Source organism: Callorhinus ursinus, unplaced genomic scaffold (genome assembly GCF_003265705.2).
Source record: "Callorhinus ursinus isolate GAN/ISIS: 27379988/994484 unplaced genomic scaffold, GSC_fseal_2.0 scaffold10, whole genome shotgun sequence".
Lineage (NCBI taxonomy): Eukaryota > Metazoa > Chordata > Mammalia > Carnivora > Otariidae > Callorhinus > Callorhinus ursinus.
The window spans coordinates 35,335,025-35,355,931 of NW_027397072.1; the positions used below are offsets into that span (position 1 = coordinate 35,335,025).

The 20,907-nt window shown below is 39.0% G+C and overlaps 1 protein-coding gene across 10 annotated transcripts in view; it reads left to right on the plus strand.

Moving 5' to 3' along the window:
• MTA3 (metastasis associated 1 family member 3) overlaps nucleotides 1–20,907 on the plus strand; it is a 216,439-nt gene that overhangs the window by 130,130 nt on the left and 65,402 nt on the right. For all 10 annotated transcript variants that reach the window (XR_012379715.1, XM_073897347.1, XM_073897349.1 and 7 more), the window contains 2 exons: nucleotides 13,129–13,231; nucleotides 16,483–16,582. Coding sequence is in view for 9 of the 10 variants with exons in the window: in XM_073897347.1 (XP_073753448.1) it covers nucleotides 13,129–13,231; nucleotides 16,483–16,582 (203 nt within the window). In the remaining variant the exon portion in view is untranslated. The remainder of the gene's footprint in view (nucleotides 1–13,128; nucleotides 13,232–16,482; nucleotides 16,583–20,907) is intronic.

The following is a 20,907-nucleotide window of genomic DNA, read 5'->3' on the forward strand; positions in this document are numbered from 1 at the left end:
ACGTGCCCTCCTCAATACCCATCACCAGGCTAACCCATCCCCCTCCCCCCCTCCCCTCTAGAACCCTCAGTTTGTTTTTCAGAGTCCATCATCTCTCATGGTTCGTCTTCCTTTATTTAATTTAATTTAATCTTATTATATTAATATTTTTTTAAGTAGGCTCCAGGCCCAGCATGGAGCCCAACGTGGGTCTTGAACTCACAACCCCAAGATCAAGAGTCTGATACTTAACCAACTGAGCCACCCGGGTGCCCCCATGTTTTCCTTTTAAATGCAACTTTAAGAATGTTCATATTGTTGAACTTATGTCTTAATGTGACACATACATGCCTTGAGGTCCTGAATGCCCCTAAGTCATCTTTTTGAGGTGGCCTGGAATATAGTGAACAGTTACATTTTGGTGGGGATTTGGGCTAATCTGGGTTGTGTATGTACTGGAGAGATTCAGAGCTTTACATTTTAAAAACATCTTAGCAGAATGTAACTTTCTCCTATTATAACTGTACACTCAAAACCTTTATTTTCTGATTTTAAAAGTAAAACATTCTTTTTTTTTTTCTTTAAAGATTTTTATTTATTTATTTAACAGCGATAGAGAGAGAGCACAAGTAGGCAGAGCGGCAGACAGAGGTAGAGGGAGAAGCAGGCTCTCCGCCAAGCAGGGAGCCCAATGTGCGACTCGATCACAGGAACCTGGGATCATGACCTGAGCCGAAGGCAGCCGCTTAACCGACTGAACTGACTTTAACAGGCGCCCCAAAGTAAAACATTCCTAACAATAAAAAATAAAACATAGCAATGTAGAATGTAGGAAATGAACACCATCTCCTTTCCTTCATTGCAAACCCCTATTTCATGCCTGTGGTGTTTTGGGTATGTTCACACTGGCCTGCCCCCCACCCAGGACTGGTCCACATGCAGCGCCTGCCATGTTGCACATGGTCTTCTGCAGCTGCTCTTCTCAGTTAACTAAGAGTGTCTTTCTTTAGCACCTTTGCACAGGAGTAGAGTGACTTTTACTCTTTTCAGTGACCCTGCAGGTCTTACGAATGTACTATCATTCCCTGTTCCCTGTTGATAGATTGTTAGGTGTTTACAATTTTTGATGCTACAAATTGATGCTGCTAGAAAACTGATACATATATTTGTGCTGCATAAATATCTTCTCAAGTATGACTTCTTGGAAGTGAAATGGTATATACATTTCACATACTGAAAATGCTCCTTTGCTCTTCAAAAAGGCTGTGTTACTGGACATACAAAAGAACCAGGTGCTTTCACCAACACTGATTGTGAGGGACTTTTTTCACCTTCCATTTTTCCCCACATTTTGATGTGTCATTGTCTTAGGGGTTTTTTGTTTTATTTTGAAGTTGAGATTATTGCTTGCCTTATTTATCTTTAGCCCTCCTTCTTGAAAGTCCTTGTGCTTTTTCTACATGGCTATTTATTTTTTTATGTATTGGCAAGAATTCTTTGACTATTAAAGGTAAACAAACACAAAAGTATTTACCCTTTGTTTATAAATATTACAAACACCCCCCCACACATACACTTAATTAATTTCATTAAAAAAATTTTAATAGTGATTTTATTTTTTATTATTTTTTTTAAAGATTTTATTTGACAGAGAGAGATACAGCGAGAGAGGGAACACAAGCAGGGGGAATGGGAGAGGGAGAAGCAGGCTTCCTGCCGAGCAGGGAGCCCGATGCGGGGCTCGATCCCAGGACCCTGGGATCATGACTTGAGCCGAAGGCAGACGCTTAACGACTGAGCCACCCAGGCACTCCCCACCAAAATGTAATAATAGTGATTTTAAATTTAAATGTTTTATTTATCTTTTTGTCATACAGAAATTTAGAATTTTTAGTCTTTTCCTTTAAGGCCTTTCATGATTTGCATTATTTACAGAAAGGCCTCCACTTTTCCTTTTGCCCTCTGATTATTAAAGCATATGAGTTCTGTCAGGAGCGCCTGGCTGGCTCAGTCAGAGGAGCGTGTGACTCTTGATCTCAGGGTCGTGAGTTTGAGCCCCATGTTGGATGTAGAGAGTTCTTCCGTTGGTTTTTCTCTCTTTACCTTGCCAACTTCTAAGAAAATGTGTGCAGAAAAGTCAAATCAACAGATACTCGAGAATGAGTTTGTGAACTGCAGTCCACACTGGTGTTAGTGGTGGCTGTCAGTAACGCCAGGCTACAGACATCTTTGTTTTCATGAACTTAAAGACCAGGAAAGGTCAGTCAGTAAAGATTAAGCTTGAAGAAAAGAACGCTGTGTCTTTGCTCACCTGTGTTTGGAAGTGATTTTGAACAGACTGGCAGTAATGAACCAGTTTTTTTTATGGGTTGAGAAACTACATTTATTGGCATTCTTATCTGTACAAATCAACTTATCTTCCAGGAGTAATTTTTATGTTTTTAGTCCTTAATGTTTGATGTTAGACTTATATCACTGTACCTAAGTGTTCACTAAATATTACTTTATTTTTAAAAAACTTGATTTTTAAATTTTTACAAACAATGCTGTAATGTAAATAATGGATAATTTTGTACTCCAGATATAACTGACAAAGCAGAATTGCTGAGTCATAGGGTATGTGTGTTTGAAATTTTATACAAAATGCCAAATTAATTGTCTTCCAGGTAGTCATTTACAGGTGGGTTTTTTCCTTGTTTTAATTAAGGTATAGTTTATATGAAGTACATCCCACCCTTTTTAGTGTGCAGTTCTGTGAGTTTTGAACAGAGGTATATGTTCCTAGTGAGATAGTTCAGCAAGTCCATCTGTGCACCAGCCAAAAGCCAGGAAGGTCCCTTGTGCTCATGTGTGCATAAGGCACCCAGCCCGAGTCCTGCATCCCCTAAGCAGCCTTTGTCACTCCTCCCTGAATTCTCATCCCTCCCATCTTAGAACTGTGCAGATAGGTCGTTCATGTTATCTTTTATACTATTTTTTTCTTTTATACTATTTTTATTATTTGACTTCAGAAATTTAAAAATCAACACCTGAGCTGTTGATTGTGTGGTTCTCCCTTAAGCACTGAGCATAAGCCTTGGTGTATAGAAAGCCTGGAAATTTTTGTGTATTGCTCATGAATAAATGTTGAACCCAAGTAATGAAGTTGGATGTTTCAAGTAACAGTGGGCAGAAGAAATAGATCATAGAATCTCACAAGATCCTGTTATCTGAAAGACTCTTTAAATATGGTATTTACCCCTGAAAGTCATAAAAGCTGGTTAAAGTTATATAATTTGGAAAGCATAGCTACCTAGATTAGTATTTTAAAAAATGATTTTAGGAAACAAAATGATACATAAAATGCAATAATTTATTCTACTGTTCTTCTCAAAATGGACTTGAAGTTCTTCTTCAAGAACTTGAATGTTTGAGAGGAATGTTTCTTTTTTTTTTGAAGAGAGGAATGATTCTTTTTTTTTTAAATAAAGATTTTATTTATTTATTTGACAGAGAGAGATGCAGCGAGAGAGCGGGAACACAAGCAGGGGGAGGGGGAGAGGGAGAAGCAGGCCCCCCGCTGAGCAGGGAGCCCAGTGTGGGGTTCCTGAGCCGAAGGCAGACGCCCAACTACTGAGCCACCCAGGCGCCCCGAGAGGAATGATTCTTAACAGCTTGTGGCATTTGGGGACTTATCTGACAAAGGCATACTTTGTATTTAGAAAATGTAATTAAATGTTCACTAATGTAATAGATCTTTTATAGTTCTTTAACAAGTATTAATTACCTTTAAAATAGTGTTTCTACTAGCAGTCTTCTGGGTGGGTGGTTTATAAACTTTACTTAGGAAATAGAACACTTTCCCCTAATGAAACACTACACAGTATGACCTTAAATAAAATACTAAAAGCCAGGTTGTTGTCAGTGAGGTAGGAGAGAAGGCCCCTTGGATCTCTGGAGATACCCCAGTGAACCTTTAGATTGAGAGAAGGACACACTGAAGGCTGCTGTTCGGTACTCCCCTCCTACAGTCCTGTCTCTTAACCCAGAATCGCCAGAGAAGCCACACAGTTAGAAGTGCATAGGACAAAGTCCCTTCACTACATAGCATAACAATGGGGCTCCACCATATTCTTTTTGCTTCTTCCAATTTTTTAGATTTTAAAATTACCTTATTGCAAATAATAGGAATTGTGGTAGAAAGTGCAATTATGCTGAAACCAAAAAGTAGTAGTCCCTCAGATCATCCCTTCTTGCTCACTGTCAAACACTGTTACTAATTTAATATGTTCTCCCTGTTTATTATGTAACTATTATATTGATATCCATGAAGTTATGTTCAGTGTTGTATTGTGTGATAGATCCAAGTTTATCTATCTCTTATATGTTTTATGGTAGGGTAAGTTTCTCCTCATTGTTCTTTAAAATTTCCTGTGTGGTGGGGGGGGGCAGGGTGCAGAGATGTCTCATCTCAGAGATTTTTTCTTTTTTTTTTTAAAGATTTTATTTATTTATTTGACAGAGAGAGACACATCGAGAGAGGGAACACAAGCAGGGGGAGTGGGAGAGGGAGAAGCAGGCTTCCCGCAGAGCAGGGAGCCCGATGTGGGGCTCGATCCCAGGACCCCGGAATCATGACCTGAGCCGAAGGCAGACGTTTAATGACTGAGCCACCCCGTTGCCCCTCAGAGATTTTTTTCTGACTGTTGAATTTTTTTATCAGTTAGTCAAATTCTTCTTCCCGGATTTCATTAGAATTCTGATTGAAATTGTGTTAATATTTTCTATTACTTTGGGAGGTGACTGGTCATTTCATAATAATGAGTTTATTCCTGTGGGTCTACATGGATCTGTCTTGAGGTTTTTATTCTGTCTCACTGGTTTGTTAATATTCTAGTAACTCACTGTTTTAATTATAGTGACTTTGTAGTGTGTGGTAATAATCTGGTGAGGCTAATCCTCCTATTTTTCCAAATAAACTTTATTATCAGCTTGAATCTTCCTTACTATGTTTATTGGAGTTTCAGTTAATTTTTAAGTTGATTTAGGGAGAACAGACTTTTGATGGTTTTGAAAAATCTTAATTAGAAACAAGGGATGTCTTTTTCTCTGTTCAAGGCTACTTTTGGGGTCTTGTGGTTTTGTTTTGTTTTTCTTAATATAGTCATATAGATTTTATACATTTCTTGTTAAGTTTATTTTTAAGTTTATAATTTGTTAGCTGTAAGTATTCATCTTTAACAAAGAAAAACACCGTATTTTTCATCATAAATGAAGAAGTGACTTTGGATTCTTTTTCAGCCTAAAGCATTTGGCATATCCAGCATGTTTCATTTCACTTATAATCAGGCATCTCACTAGATGCAAGATTAAAAGAACCCCCTTCTTTTTTGTAATTAATATATTTCCAGAGAAGGGTGTAGGGTGGCAAATAGGTCACCAACAGTTAAACCTGTCTTGGAAAACATGGACATTACCATCATAGAAACTCCTATCATAGCTAGTACCTGTTTGCAGGGAATTTAAATAGTAGAAATACCATACTCAAGAACAGATATTTAGGACTTGCTGCAGTCTGGGTTTACTAACCCTTTTGATACTCTTGAGTGGTTACGGTTTGACCAGTGGCCAGATTCTGATTTGCACTGGCATGGAATATAGAACTTGAATTAATATCCTGAGTAGGTGGCAGCATCAGCACCATGCCAGAATATATTACAGGCTTGCTTTGTTTGTGAATGTGTCTTGATGGATTCTAAGACATTGTTGTGGCATTTGTCTTGCTAGTGAATAAATCTTTTTGTAGCTTCAGAATTTTTAAATTCACTTAACGGCTACCCACCATCTAACAAATTCTTGAGATCTAGAAAGATCGGTATGTAGTTTGCAAAGGAAGGTAAAAGTTTCTTTCAGATTTTAAATCTTTTATTGAGTTTGAATAAACCACCTAGCGAACTTTGCATTGAAAAAAGATGTGCTGGTGGGGAGTTTTGATTGATTTCTTCACTGTATTATTCCACTATAATACTGAAATTTTAAGAAAAATCTGTTTACATATTAAATTAAAATTTGTAATTGCTAAAAAGTATTATAACATTAAATTAATAAACTCAAATGACTGGATTTACAGATTTGGGTAAAACCTGGCAGTAATCAGTTTAGCTGAGTAACCTGGGGAAAACTAACCCCTTGGAAGTTCCCATTTTCTCCTCTTTTATGTTAGTGTATGTGCACACATAGTACTGTGATGATCCGATGAAGTAATTCCTGTAAAGCATTTCTCAGAGCACCTGACTCTCCTTGTTCGCTGTTGCAGTTGCTTCTCCCTGGCCCCCACTGCCTACTGCTACTAATTAAATAACTCTTGTGGATACTTGGGGATTTCGGGAGGTATCTATCTTTGAGAATTAAAGATTAAATTAGTATAGTCTCTTCTGCTACAATATATGCTTTTGAAACTTGAATTAGTTCATATGTAGTTGATAAATAGGGAAATATGAGAGAGAGCGCCGAATCCTAACCACTAGACCACCAGGGAGCGTCAAATAGGGAAATACGAATGTAGTGTGGAGGTTGGGTCAATTTATTTATTTACTTATTTATTTTTAAAGATTTTTATTTATTTATTGAGAGAGAGAGAGAGAATGAGAGGAAGGTCAGAGGGAGAAGCAGACTCCCTTCTGAGCAGGGAGCCTGATGCAGGACTCGATCCTGGGACTCCAGGATCATGACCTGAGCTGAAGGCAGTCGCTTAACCAACTGAGCCACCCAGGCACCTGCAAGTTGGGTCAATTTATAGGAGATTTTCCCCAGCAATCAGGGAAGCAAGTATTCTTTTTTTTTTTTTTTAAAGATTTTATTTATTTGACAGAGAGAAACAAAGCGGGAGAAGGAACACAAGCAGGGGGAATGGGAGAGGGAGAAGCAGGCTTCCTGTTGAGCAGGGAGCCCAATGTGGGGCTCGATCCTAGGATCCTGGGATCATGACCTGAGCCAAAGGCAGATGCTTAACGACTGAGCCACCCAAATGCCCTGGGGAAGCAAGTATTCTTACAGATAAAAAGAGAGTTGAAGGGGCGCCTGGGTGGCTCAATCAGTTAAGCGGCTGCCTTCGGCACAGGTCATGATCCCAGGATCCTGGGATCGAGTCCCACATCGGGCTCCCTGCTCGGCGGAGAGCCTGCTTCTCCCTCTCCCTCCACCTGCCTCTCTGCCTACTTGTGCTCTCTATCTCTCTGTCGAATAAATAAATAAAATCTTAAAAAAAAAAAGAGTTGAAGAGAAAAAAGATGGAAATTCTATAAGAAGGGTTTTCCTCTAGTGCAAGTAGTGGCTGGTTTAGTGGCCTCAAAATCTGTGGCACTTTTCACTATGGTAAAACTATATGGGGAAGCTTAAGAGTCCCAGATGAAGGGGGGCTTGCAGATATTTCACACAGTGTTTAAGAAGAAACCCTGTTTTTTTAAATTTTGTAGAAACTGTATACACTGACGTACATCGCAGTGGAAGAAGTGTGAGTCTGCGGTTTAAGGAGATAAAGGGTCAACCAACCTTTAGTTTTGTTGCAAATGGCGGTGGAGACTTTACTGCGCTAGTATTTTTATTAATGAATATTACTTTTTTTTAAATACTCTGGTTACCAAGTATAATAGGTTTTCCAAAGTTTTTGTTTTAAAACAGTTTTGTTTTTTTTTCCCATAAACCCTAGTTTTTTAGTGTGTAATTTTGCAGAATGTGCTTTTCAACAATGTTGTGGATGTTAACTAAAAAACACCAGCCTGTAACAGTTAGGTGTAAGCTGGTGTTGATTGCAACCATGTAGAACAGTAATTCTCAACCCAGGGGCAGGAGACATTAGACAGTGTCTGTGGACATTTTTGGCTGTCAGAGCTGGTGGAGGGAGTGGGGCGTGGGGCACGGATGCTAGTGGCATCTAGTGCGTAGAGGGGCCAGGGATGCTGCTGATCATCCTGTAATACACGGGACAGACCCCCACAAAAAGAGTTACTCATCCCTAAGTATCGATAGTGCTGAGGTTGAGAAACCCTGCAGTAAGGACTCTTGGGAAATAGTAAACAGTAAGTGCTATTTTTGTGTTAATATTTATGTTATTATAATAATACATAATTCTGAAATATAAATTATTGTGTGATCTAATCTATTTCTATGCTTTTGATTATTTTTGTACCAGGACAACATTGTTTAATTACTGTTGCTATATATTATAATTCCATCCAGTTAATTCTTTTATTATTCTTTTCATAATAATATTCTTTGATTTGCAGATATTAATATTCAAATTATTTTATTGGCTTCCAAAATTAAATTTTGTGAAATTTAACCTATTGGAGTACTTGTACAAAAACGATAGCCTTAGGATTTTAAATCTTTAGTCTTTTTTCCCCTCAAATTATCTCTTTGAAAGTTTTGTAATTTCTTTATATAAACATAACTCCAGTTTTACTTCTTAGTGTTTTATATTTTTGTTGCTATAATAAAAAATATATTTTTATATTATATTTTCTTTGGAATGGCACTTGAGTTTTTTAATATTCTATTTTTATTGTGCCTTTCTTGTTACTTATTCTTTTTTTTTTAAAGGTTTTATTTATTTATTTGAGAGAGAGAGAATGAGAGATAGAGAGTATAAGAGGGAAGAGGGTCAGAGGGAGAAACAGACTCCCTGCCAAGCAGGGAGCCCGATGTGGAACTCGATCCCGGGACTCCAGGATCATGACCTAAGCCGAAGGCAGTCGCTTAACCAACTGAGCCACCCAGGCGCCCCAACTAGTTACTTATTCTTATATAATTGACATATAACATTGTGTAAGTTTGTGTACAATTTATATATATATTGAATTTATATAATTTTTATATTACTACCATAGCTTAGCTAACACTGCTGTCATATCACATGATTATTTCTTTTTTGTTGTGGGAAGAATTAAGTCTCTTATCAACTTTGAAGTTTATAGTATTGTTGACTTATAATCACCATGCTGTGTATTGAATCTCCAGGACCTACCTACTAGTTGGAAGTTTGTACCCCTAAACAACATCTTCCCAATCTCCCCATCCTCTAGCCTCTGGTAACCACCGTTGCACTCTCTGCTTTTTGTTTTTTTAGATCCCACGTATTTGTCTTTTTAACTCATTATTCCTTTGATTCATAACTTTAAACATTGGCCAGAACTTTCAGAACAATATTAAATAAAAATGGTGACAGATGGCATCCTTGTGAGGTTCTGAATTAAATATAACATAAAAAGTATAGTACTCTGATGATTGGTACAAAGGAAGTGAAAATGAATTGTGTTTAGAACAAAGAATATTTCCAGTTCTCTAGGAAAGGTCCTATAGGATGGGTTCCATACAGCTTTAGTTCTTCAGAGTCTTTGAATAACATCATGTGCTCTTAGATGGTTAATACTAAAGAAGTATTTTGTCCATATTTCCTTCCTTCCTTGTCCATATTTTCTAGAAATCTTAAAATATAGCTGGAGGGTTAGGGCTGTCACATTTAAAGTCATTGCTGAATCTCTCTCTCTCTCTTTTTTTTTAAGATTTTATTTATTTATTTGACAGAGAGAGAGAGACAGCGAGAGAGGAAATACAGCAGGGGGAGTGGGAGAGGGAGAAGCAGGCTTCCCGCCGAGCAGGGAGCCCGGTGCGGGGCTCGATCCCAGGACCCTGGGATCATGACCTGAGCCGAGGGCAGACGCTTAACGACTGAGCCACCCAGGCGCCTCTGAATCTCCTTTTTTTTTTTTTTTTTTTTTTTCAAAATTATGAAGAATTTATGAAGCAAAAACAAGGTGCTGTATACACTTACGTAAGTAGTTGGTAAATACATTTTTTTTAAGAACTCAGAGATGCGGGAGATCATCATGGGCTGGTGTGGGACTAGATTAGAATTGTGCAGATTATCATAAATGGAGGTGGGAAGTGAGGTTATTACATTGACTAGAATGAACATGACCAGATCATGAAATTAATCTTGGTCCTGTCTCTGGCTCATACCACAGTTACTAAGACCATTCCAAAGATTATTGCTAGCTTGGCTGAGAATTTAGTTTTATAGATTCTAAATAGGTTTATAAAAGAGGTTCTTAAGTTTTTCCCCTGTGAAAAAGTGATCACACTGTGATATAAATGTAATTAATTATATGGTGAACCCCAAATGGGAAATTCTCATTAGCTGAGAGTGACTGTTTGATATGGAACATTTCTATATTTATTCTTTTGTTGTTGTTGCTGCTATTTTTGTTCTCATCCTGTGGTATTGTCTGCATTTTAGGTATTAGTATGAATGCATCCAGGAGTGTTTTATTATTGTTTGCAGCAATTTTATTTAGAATTCTTATACTAAATTATCTTTCTTTTTTTTTTTTAAAGATTTTTATTTATTTATTTGAGAGAGAGAGAGAGTGAAAGAGAGCGAGCCTGAGAAGGGGGGGCAGAGGGAGAACCAGACCCCCTGCTGAGCAGGGAGCCCAACAGGGGACTTGATCCTCAGACTCCAGGATCATGACCTGAGCCGAAGGCAGTCGCTTAACCAACTGAGCCACCCAGGCGCCCTCTGAATTATCTTTCTGCTGTATGCTGCAGAATATATGGATGGGACTGAAATGTATCAACTTAACTAACTTGAATTTGAAAGTAAACATCAGTTTTACCATGACATTCTGGAGTATATAGTGTAATACGGACTTAATACTGAATAGTATCATCATTTAATCATCTTGATTTCATTTTATCATTATTATCTTTTTTTTTTTTTACCATTTTACTGTTAGAATTTATCTTAAGTTTTATTATTCAGAGATTACAGGGAAGTGTAAGTGCGTCATTCTACTTTTTCAGGTTTCATGCAGGTTGCAAATTTTTTGGGTTTTAACTGAGCTAATGTTGAATGTCTTGGCTTAGATTGCTGAGAATTGTAATCAAAAACAATAAAAAATGAAATCCTTTCAAACACTTTAGATCTCTTTGGCCTAGTACTCGCTCTGTTCTGCTTGTGCTTCTTTATGTTGGGGGTGGAGATTGGCTCTGTGGTTGAACAAGGGGCAAGCTGGGCAAGCCCCACCCTGACAGCGGTGGCTCACTTAGGAGACTGCAGGTAGAAAGGCTGGGTCTGCCTCCCTCCCCTGCCCCCTTTCTCCTGCTGAGCCACTGATACCTGCTTGCTCCCTTGCTATGACTGAGCACAGCAGAGCCTCATAGCCAGGCTTTGTCAGTCACCAGGAATGTTTAGCTTTAGAGTGTATCAGTCAGTGCAAAGCACTCTGCCTCACGTTATAGATGCAGTGATCAAAAGTAAAACAAAGCTGGACCCAGCCCCCAGCCTAATGAGAAATCCATGGCTCTAAATCAAACTCCCAGTTGCCTCCCAAGTCTCTTTTCCTTTATTATCCTTTCTCTGGACATCAGATCCCGCCTGACGGTTACATTTCCTTGAGAGACGTTCTAAAACAAAGCATCCTGCATTATTGTCAGTCTTTTCCTCAGCCCTCACCTCCGCTAGCGTTCCTGCTTTCTGTTCATGCCTGCGCTACCAGTTCTCAAGATTTGAAATCTGCCTGCTACATAATCTCTTCTTTGATCTCTCTCGTCACTGTCAGTCCCGTATTTTGTCTTTGTCAGGTAGCTCTGTAAAGCAAATCACATACCGTTGCTAACTGTGAGATACGAAGTTTGGTTCTGGTCTTGTCACTCTCCTACTGAAAAGGCTAGTGCTTCTCATTACTTCGCAATAAAATCTGTGTAGAATCTTCAGCAGTATGTTCATAACCCTCTTAGTTATCTCCTCCCATTCCTCTTAATGTGCTCTGGATAAAAAGAGCTGCTTTTCTATCACATTTTATTTTATTTTATTTTTTTTAAAGATTTCATTTATCTTTTGACAGAGCGACAGCGAGAGAGGGAACACAAGCGGGGGGAGTGGGAGAGGGAGAAGCAGGCTCCCCGCGGAGCAGGGAGCATGTGTGGCTCAATCCCAGGACCCTGATCGTGACCTGAGCTGAAGGCAGACGCCTGACAACTGAGCCACACAGGCGCCCCTCTCTATCACATTTTAAAGCCACATGATTTTGCTCATGTTCTCATTTCTTTAAGTCCTTCTTGCCAGTGCACTCAGACCCTTCAGTTCTTTTTTTTTCCCCCCAAGATTGATTTATTTATTTGAGAGAGAGAGAAAGTACGAGCAGGGGGAGGAACAGAGGGAGAGAATATCCAAACAGACTCGTGCTGAGTGTGGAGCCCAATGCAGGCTCGGTCTCATGACCCTGAGATCATGACCTGAGCTGAACCAAGAGTCAGATGCTTAACCAACTGAACCACCCAGGCGCCCCTCAGACTCTTCACTTCTTAGCAGAAATGCCACCACCTTTATATCATCATTCCCTAACTAGTCTGAAGTGGTTTCTCTAATCCTCAGAATCTTACAGCCATTTCTTTCTTTTTTCTTTTCTTTTTTCTCTTTTCTTTCCTTTCTTTTCTTTTCCTTTCCTTTCCTTTCCCACCCGCCTCCCTCCCTTCCTTCCTTCCTCCCTTCTCCCTCCCTCCCTTCCTTCCTTCTGTCTCTCTCTCTCTCTCCCTCTCTCCCTCTCTCTCAGAGAGAGGGAAGGAGAGGAGGGGCAGAGGGAGAGAGAGGGTCTCAAGCAGACTCCCCACTAGTACGGAGCCTGACGTGGGGCTTCATCTCACAATCCTGAGATCAAGACCTGAGCCAAAACCAAGAGTCAGACACTTAACTGACTGAGCCACCCAGGCGCCCCACTTAACAGCCATTCCTGTATGTCCCTTATGACATCTCTTTCTTTTCGTTTGTTTGATAGTTACTTATGCATCTGTTTTACCATAGTGAAAGTGTCTCATGGCAGGAGTGCTTTCTTTTTTGTCTTTATATCCCTCAGCATGAGGCTTCGTGCCTCACACATGCAGCAGGTACTCAGGAAATAAAGGTTACTGATGAAATGAAGACCTCATATGGTTGGTTTGGTTGTATTATGATCAGTTCACTTTACAGAGTGTTGTCCATCTGCTGTCTGAAAGAACGTACCAGAACCACAAACATTGGCCTTACATTGTGAATTCTGTGGTGACCACAACACCGTAGGTGACAGTTGCCTTGTTAAGTAACAAGACTCCATTTCCTTTTTTCTCGGACAGGAGAATCAGATGAGAGGGAACAGTCCAAATTGGAAGTTAAAGTTTGGGATCCAAATAGCCCACTTACAGATCGACAGATTGACCAGTTTTTAGTTGTAGCACGGTAAGTATGGCACTGTTGACTCAAGAGATAGCTTTTCTTTTTAGAAAAGAATTTATAGGTGTATGTATATTCCTTTCTTTGTATTCTACCTTTTCCACTGGTTGTGTTCTTTTTCTGGTTATATAAGAAGACCTAATTATGTATCATACCACTTCTTAAATATGATTAACCGTTAGTTTTTGTTTGAGAATAGATTTATTAATTTACTGATTAAGAAAAATAATAAATGCTTATTGTAAAAATTTCAGCACTAAGGAACAAGATAATGAAATTCAACACCTGAAATCCCTTATCTTTAATTAGAGCAGTTCTCTCTTTTACTCTAGACCAGGATTATCAGGTGTCAGTAATAATGTGCACCTCGAATTCCTCTTATGGCACTTACATATGAGTAGGGCCTATTGCTAAGCATATGGCTTTCCTTTGAGAGCTTTAAGCCTGGCTGCCTGACTGGCTTGCTACCACTCCCACCCTCCCACCCCCTTTAAGAAAATGAGTGGGACAAAAATTTATTTTCATTTTTCAATTATAAAAGTTAAAGATGCTCATGGGAGAATTACTGTAAAGCAGGAGGTAAATGAGATTATTATAGCATTGCAAATAGTGAAAAAATTGATAAATGAATTGAGGCATATTCAGTGGTGGAATATTACTTTATAGCAATGAAAATGAATGAATTAGAGGGATATATAGCAAATAGATAAATCTCAAAAATCATGTTGAGTGAGGGTACACACGGTATGATCACTTATAAAAAGTTTTACAATGTACAAACAGTGTCTTATTTCATGAACGGGCATATGGATACACATGCTTATATGTATGTATGAGTTCTGGGAATGTATATAGGAGGCTCTAAAATTTCTAATATTTATTTCCTTAAAAAATGAACCAAACATGGCAAAATATTAGAATCAGATAGGTATAGACATGATTAGAAGGGTCTTCATTATGTTCTCTAATTCTCTGTTGAGCTTTTATCATAACACAAAGGAAAAAAGGGCCTGAGTCCACCTTAGCACTGTCCATAGTGCCTGTCTCCGTGGAAGTCACACATCATATTGGCGGCTGGGCATTCAGACTCCAGTGCCCACACACGTAGCCACTGGTGATTGGATGGGGACGTGAAGTACATTGTTGGGGAAGCCAGTCCAGTGGATAGATGAGATTGAAGATTTGGGAGTGGAAATGAATCATTGGTGGAACCACTGGCCTAGACACTCCAGACAGGTTACCCAGATCTGGGATTATTTAGTAGACCTTGCAGTTTCAGATTTGATTTTCATTGTCTTCTCCTTTTCCTGATTGCCATGGACCATAACATTTCCTTTTTCCTTGAAGCCAGCATGAGAGACACCAGAGATGCATCTGGTGCCTTTTTCAGTTTTTGTCTTAAAAAAGATCTTCTAAATACAAATTAAGACCATAATCAGATACCATTACACGTCCCACCAGAATGGTTAAAATTTAAAAGGCAGTGCGTGAGCTGTCGTGCCGGTGGGCATGTAAGTTGGTATAGCCGCTTTGCGCTCAGAGACAGACGCATCCTTTACGTTTCGCTCCTGAATGTGTACTCAGCAGACGTGCACACGTACACCTGTGCACCAAAAGATGCATACACAGATGGCATTAACGGCACTACCCAGAGTAGCCCAAACTGGACACAGACGTCCATCGGCGATAGAGTGGGGGTGGGGATGGGGCATCATACAGAGAAATGCTCCATGGCAAGTAAGATGAAGGCACACAGCTCTAAGCAGTAGGATGCATGAGTCCACAAACGTATTTTGAACAGAAGAAGCTGGATGTGAAAAGAGTACATAGTATGCACTTGTATTAAGTTCTCAAATGAGCAAAACTAACCCGTGGTGTTAGAATCCATTATGATGGTTCTCCTTTGGGAGGAGGAAGGGAGTACAGATAGGGAGGGACGTGAGGAGTCTTCTGGGGTGCTGTTGCATTCCGCTCCTCGCCGTGGGTGTCAGTGACATGAACGGGTCCACTTTGCAATCACTGCGGAGCTGTACAGTGTGCGCTTTGACGCCCCTGTGTTATATGTTAATTAGAACATTTAAAAAATTTCTTCCTCAGCTAACATGCTTAAAATGCAGACAAGGGAAGGGGAATAAAATAAAGCAAACAGCAAGTCTTATGTTTATTTCATGCTTTATCTGTGGAAAGGCCTTCTGAATCATTAAGTGAAAAAAAGTGTTGCAATTGTGTTTTGTTTTGTTTTAATGGAAATCTGTTATATCTTGAGCCCTCATAGGAAGAGGTTGCTACAGTTGATGATACCTCATTTCAAGGAAAGAATGTTATTGGGATTTCACAATTTGGGCTATAAAAAGTGGTCAGAGCTTGTTTTGCATTAATTGTCAAACTCTGCAGCTTATTTACTTCTCATTTTTTTGAGCACAGTTCAATACCAAATTGTTTACTCCGTGGCATTTCATAATGGGTCTTTCCCTTCTTTATGGCACACAAATCACTTCTCCATTTCCTTATAATGACCCATATATAGTAAATTGGCTTGTCAATGCTTAAACCTTATAGTAAATACTTTTTATTTTATATTTGATTCTTAAACATCCAAGAACTTGATTTTTTTTCTTCTCCCTTTCCTTTATTTTTCTCCATAGCACATATCCACCTGACAGCTATGTTTGTTATTTACCTGTGTAAATTTACCTGTCTTCCTGTGTAAAGAAAAGTATTGCCCAAGATGAGCCCTAGCCCTAAAGACCATGGAAAATAATCCTCTGCAGCCTGTTTAAAAGATTACCTCTTGGAGGCTGGTATACTTAGGGATGACAAATTTCTGAGATTGCTAGATGCAGGCAGAGGTTGATTTCATCAGTGTGCCGTCCCCTGTCTCTGAAGTGGCCAAGGCAAATTGCCTCGTGTGGTCCACTCGAGATGATCCCTGAATGACTGCACCAAGAGCAAGAAGGAAACGAGTCCGCTGCCCCAGAAAGGAGCTGTAGCGGAGACAAATGTAGAGCCCTTCTTGGCCAACACTGTTCTTTGCACAGGAGGAAACTGAGCCATCTCACCCAAGGCCCAGCATGCATTGGAGACAAGGCTGAGACTCACACTCAGACCTCAGCTTCCGGCCCCTGGATCCTCACCGCCGACTTTTCTTTTACAGTTTGCATGCACTACACAAATGCGTGTTTTCTGTGTTGTTTTTTTTTTAAACATAAACATAACAGAGCCTTAATTTTTCCTCTTTGTTTTTGTGGATTATTCAGTGCTGTGGGGACATTCGCTCGAGCCCTTGATTGCAGCAGCTCAGTGAGGCAGCCGAGTCTACATATGAGCGCAGCTGCAGCGTCTCGGGATATCACCCTGGTAAGATGCTTCTTGAAAGTTAAGGGTTATTATTTCCTCTGCTCCTTCAATTTTACAGTTAGTATTGCATGTTGTAGATGGGAGAGCTTTCTGGTGAAAGAGCTTTCTGGCTCTTAGCCCTGCTAACTGCTAGGTTGATTTGGCTCACCTGATTGGTTAACTGGGGTTAGGGTGTCCCGTTCCTAAGTCCCCTCTTGTGTTTGTGAGCTGAGACAAATAAGAATGACTGTTGATGGAGTAGCTATGAAATGGAAGAAGAATATTCTGGGGAAAACAGTTTAACATTCTGACCCATCTCTTCTCACTTGTATGATTCTTTTCTTGTAGTCTCTCTATGGACTTAAAAATCGTTATACATTGTATATAATGCTTTACAGGTTTTTTTTTCCTGAACATGACCATCTCTTACTGCTATAGGAGTTAATTCAGTTATCATGTCATTATTCAGTATCAATATTTAAGTTTTCGTGTCTGTTCATTAGAAAGAGGTTCTGTTTTTGTGCATTTTTCATTCCATTATGGTTGCTTCTTCTAAGACTATTTCCTTTTTTTACTTTCATGATCAAGTGAAACTTCCCATATTCAGTTTATACCACGATGCCTGCTGTGGCCAGGCATTGAACGTGGCTCTCGGCTTCCTTATCTGCACCCTCCAGCAAAATGGACCTGCAGGCTTTTGCCAGTTGAAGTTACTCTGTATTTGACTACCGCAGCCCTTTGAGACAATAACAGATGAGAAAACTGAGGTTTGGCGAGGTTAAATTATTTGACCAACATCCATTACTATAAGGTTTCCATTTTTTTTTTCTTCACAATACCATGGCGGCTCTTTACAACTGGCTTGTTAATGTAGCTCTTCTTGCCTCTGCAGTTCCCTGAGACCATTTATTAATGCTGGTTACATCATCACTCATGACACTACATTATCCATCCTGCCTCTTCTGAATACTAGTTTCTGGTGACTCTCTTTAAAGTCATCACTGTGCTCTGTTGATGATGACCACAAATGCAAGTTTTGCCCAGGATATGCAGAAACATGTGAGCAATAATTTGTTTTCTGGTTCTGTTAAATTTATCATTCAGAATTTTATAGTATAAACTTAAATACATCTTCCAATCCTGTCTTCCTTTCAATTCTTCAGACCATAATCACTACCAAATAAAATGCACCAAGAGTCCAAAATATGTCTCCCCTCAAAATATATCCAAAACCTGACCACTCCTCTCTGTCTCAAGGTCTTCAGTGTTAATCCAAACCGTCTCACTTAGGGTACTGATACTCAGTACCCCATAACAGGTTTTCCCAAGTCTGCTCCTACAAGTTTCAATTTTGTTTTCTGATGGAATGGAATACAATGATAGGTTTTACTACTTTCTGGTTCTATTCCAATTTGAAATGCCACAATAATATAAAAGCAACAGTAATATAAAAACTCATACTGGAATGCACATCAAATTCGTTTCTTACAAGGCTTTCTTATACTATAGATGATGGTGAAAGCATGAATACTCTGTAGCCATTATGGAGCTCCTTTCTTTATGCTTCCTCAGAGACTAGATGTTGTTTATAGAAGCACGTTTTGTTCTCTCCATTGGTACATTAATATTTTATGTAAAAATTTAGGGGTGTCAAAATAGGTTTGTATTTTGTTTTTTAGAACGTGTGGAGTACTTTACTAAAGGAGTGAGAGTACAAGTGTCACATTTGTAAAAACCTTCAAAATCCTGTCACTAGATATTTCTGTGAACCAGAACTATATGGAATCTAATCACCACTTGTATTTTTTTTCCTGTTCAAGGAGATTTTTTCCCCAATTCTAAAATCAGTGTATGCTTTTTTGAAAATTTGACAAATTTAAGTACAGCAGCAGCCAAAAAGAAAAGTCTTACTCTTATTACCCAGAGTAGAATATTCTTACCGTTTTGTAATATTTCCTTTCAGCCACTCTTTGTGCATTATAAACAGTAATACCAGCAAATTACGGAATAGTAGAGGATAACGTAATAAAACTCCACATAATGCCACCTAAAACAAATGTTAGTATTTTAGTTCTTTGGATTAAAGAAAATTTCAACCATTATACTGTTGTCTCTAATGTTCTCTCCCCAGTTCTGTGCTGCACCCTCCCTCCATACCTCTGACGCCCATCACCCCAGCCTGCTGTCAAGAGATCTGCTATGTATCTAGTCTGTGTTTTTCTAGTTTCACTATGTATTTGTGTGTCTGAAAACAACATAAAGATTGTTTTGCGTGTGTTTCAATTTACTCTGTGACATTTTGCTATTTGCCTGTTATTGACATCTAGCTATGTTAATAAACACATACCCAGTTCACTCATTTTAACCACTGGGTAGTATTTGTAGTACTCCTTCCTGGAATACTACACCACATTATTTATGTATTCTCTTAACGATGAACATCTGGAATGCTTTAAAAACATTTTTCATTTGCTACTACCCATAATGCTGCATTGAAAATTCTAACACATATCCTTTGTGAGCATGTATACGAGCTTTCTGCCATAACAAGAATTGTAATAGTTATTCATAGTGATTCATAGGGCTGTGCTCACTTTGAATTTGACCAAATGCAACCAAGTTACTCTGCATACCAAGGTAGAAATTTATAATCCCACAAGCAGTCCGTGAATATTTTCCTTTCCTCATCCATTTTCTTATGTTGTCTTCAACCTTGTGTATTTTCAGACAAAAATTTTTATTAACCTGATGCTTATCTCGTTTTAATGTGTTTCTTACTTAATGAGGTTAAGCAGGTTTTAATATATTTATTGGCTCTTCAGGGTTTTTTTTCTTTGTGTTTTAGATTTATATCCTTTGTCCGTTCTTCACTTGTATTATTCTATTTTTTTCTAATAGTTTTAAAATGTTACTCATATTCAAGACTATAAATATACCTGGAGTTTATTTTTTAAGACTGGAATGAGGTGTAGGAGTGTCATTGTGTTTTTTTCCCATATGGAAAATAACAACACCTTTTATTGAATTGGTTGTTTCCATATGATTTTGTATTGCTTCCTCTTTCTTATTTCAAGGTTTTAGATATGGTCAGGTCTGCTTCCGGATATGTAACCTATTCTCTTCTGTTTTGTTGATCTGTCCCTGCGCAAGCACCACATTATAAAAAAGCTGCGAAGTCCCACATGAACTTTCTTGTTAACACATAGTGGAAGTCATTTAAATGGGAGCTTTGTACTTTGCCTCCTCCCACCATGTTTTCCCTAACAATATAAAATGAACACTTTTTCATATCGTAAGAATCGGAAAGTTTTTTTTTTAATGTTGCGTGACCACACTTGTATAGATAAACTTGTTACTTACATAGCCAGTCTCTTGTTTAACACTGTTCTTCTGAGAGAATGCTTCCCAGATCATGGCTGCAGATGCTCGCCCTGTCGCCCTGTCGCCTTGTCGCCCTGTCGTAGTGCTGCAGATTCCCTCCACCCCGTCTGAGGAGTGAGGGGGGAAAGCCTGTTCTTGAGAAGCTACAGAGCCCTGCACCGGTAGGGGCTGATGCTGATTTGCCTGGAGATAGGTGTGACCAGGTGAAGAGCAGGTGTGTGGGCTTTTGAAGTCCCCACTTCAACAACTCTCTGCTGCCCACTCGTGGTGCCTGGTGGCACAGCAGCCGATTTTTTTTTTTTTTTTTTTTTTTTTTTTGGAGGGGGGTGTTTTTCAGATTCAGTATTTGTTTTCTGTCCGTGAAGGCTGTTTGTAAAAGAAGCATTTTAAAGTGAACACAACCGATGTACATTGATTAGTCTACACATCATTTTGTGTGTATCTTTTGCAGTCCTGGCCTGCGTACTCCTAGGCAGGGGCTTTCACACACTCCGGTGTCTGCATTTCTTCTGTTTTGTTTCCTTTCGTATTTAGCAGTTGGGGAGCCACTTTTGTATTACATCTATTATCTTAAATTGTTTATTACTCTGTTACCTTTTAAAGCAGAAGTGTACTCAGAGGCCCAGGAAATTGTGTTTTGTCATGTTTGTACAGCTGGTTTCAGAGACAGGATTTGATCTGTTCTTGACTCTGACTGAGGAATTCTCTCTCCCAGATTACCTCTTCTCTCTCACTCTCGTTAAAATGGTTTGGGCTTAAAAATCTGTATTGTTGTCTGTCTTGGATTAGGCAGCACCGAAGATCTGCTCTTTTGTCTGCAACATTGAAATGCTTTGGTTTCCTGTTCTAACTACTGTAGGTTCAGCTTTACTTGGACTTTTTCTGTATGTTGTTCTTGGGTTGAGATTATTATTATTATTTTAAGATTTTATTTGAGAGAGAGAGACAGTGATGAGATAGAATGC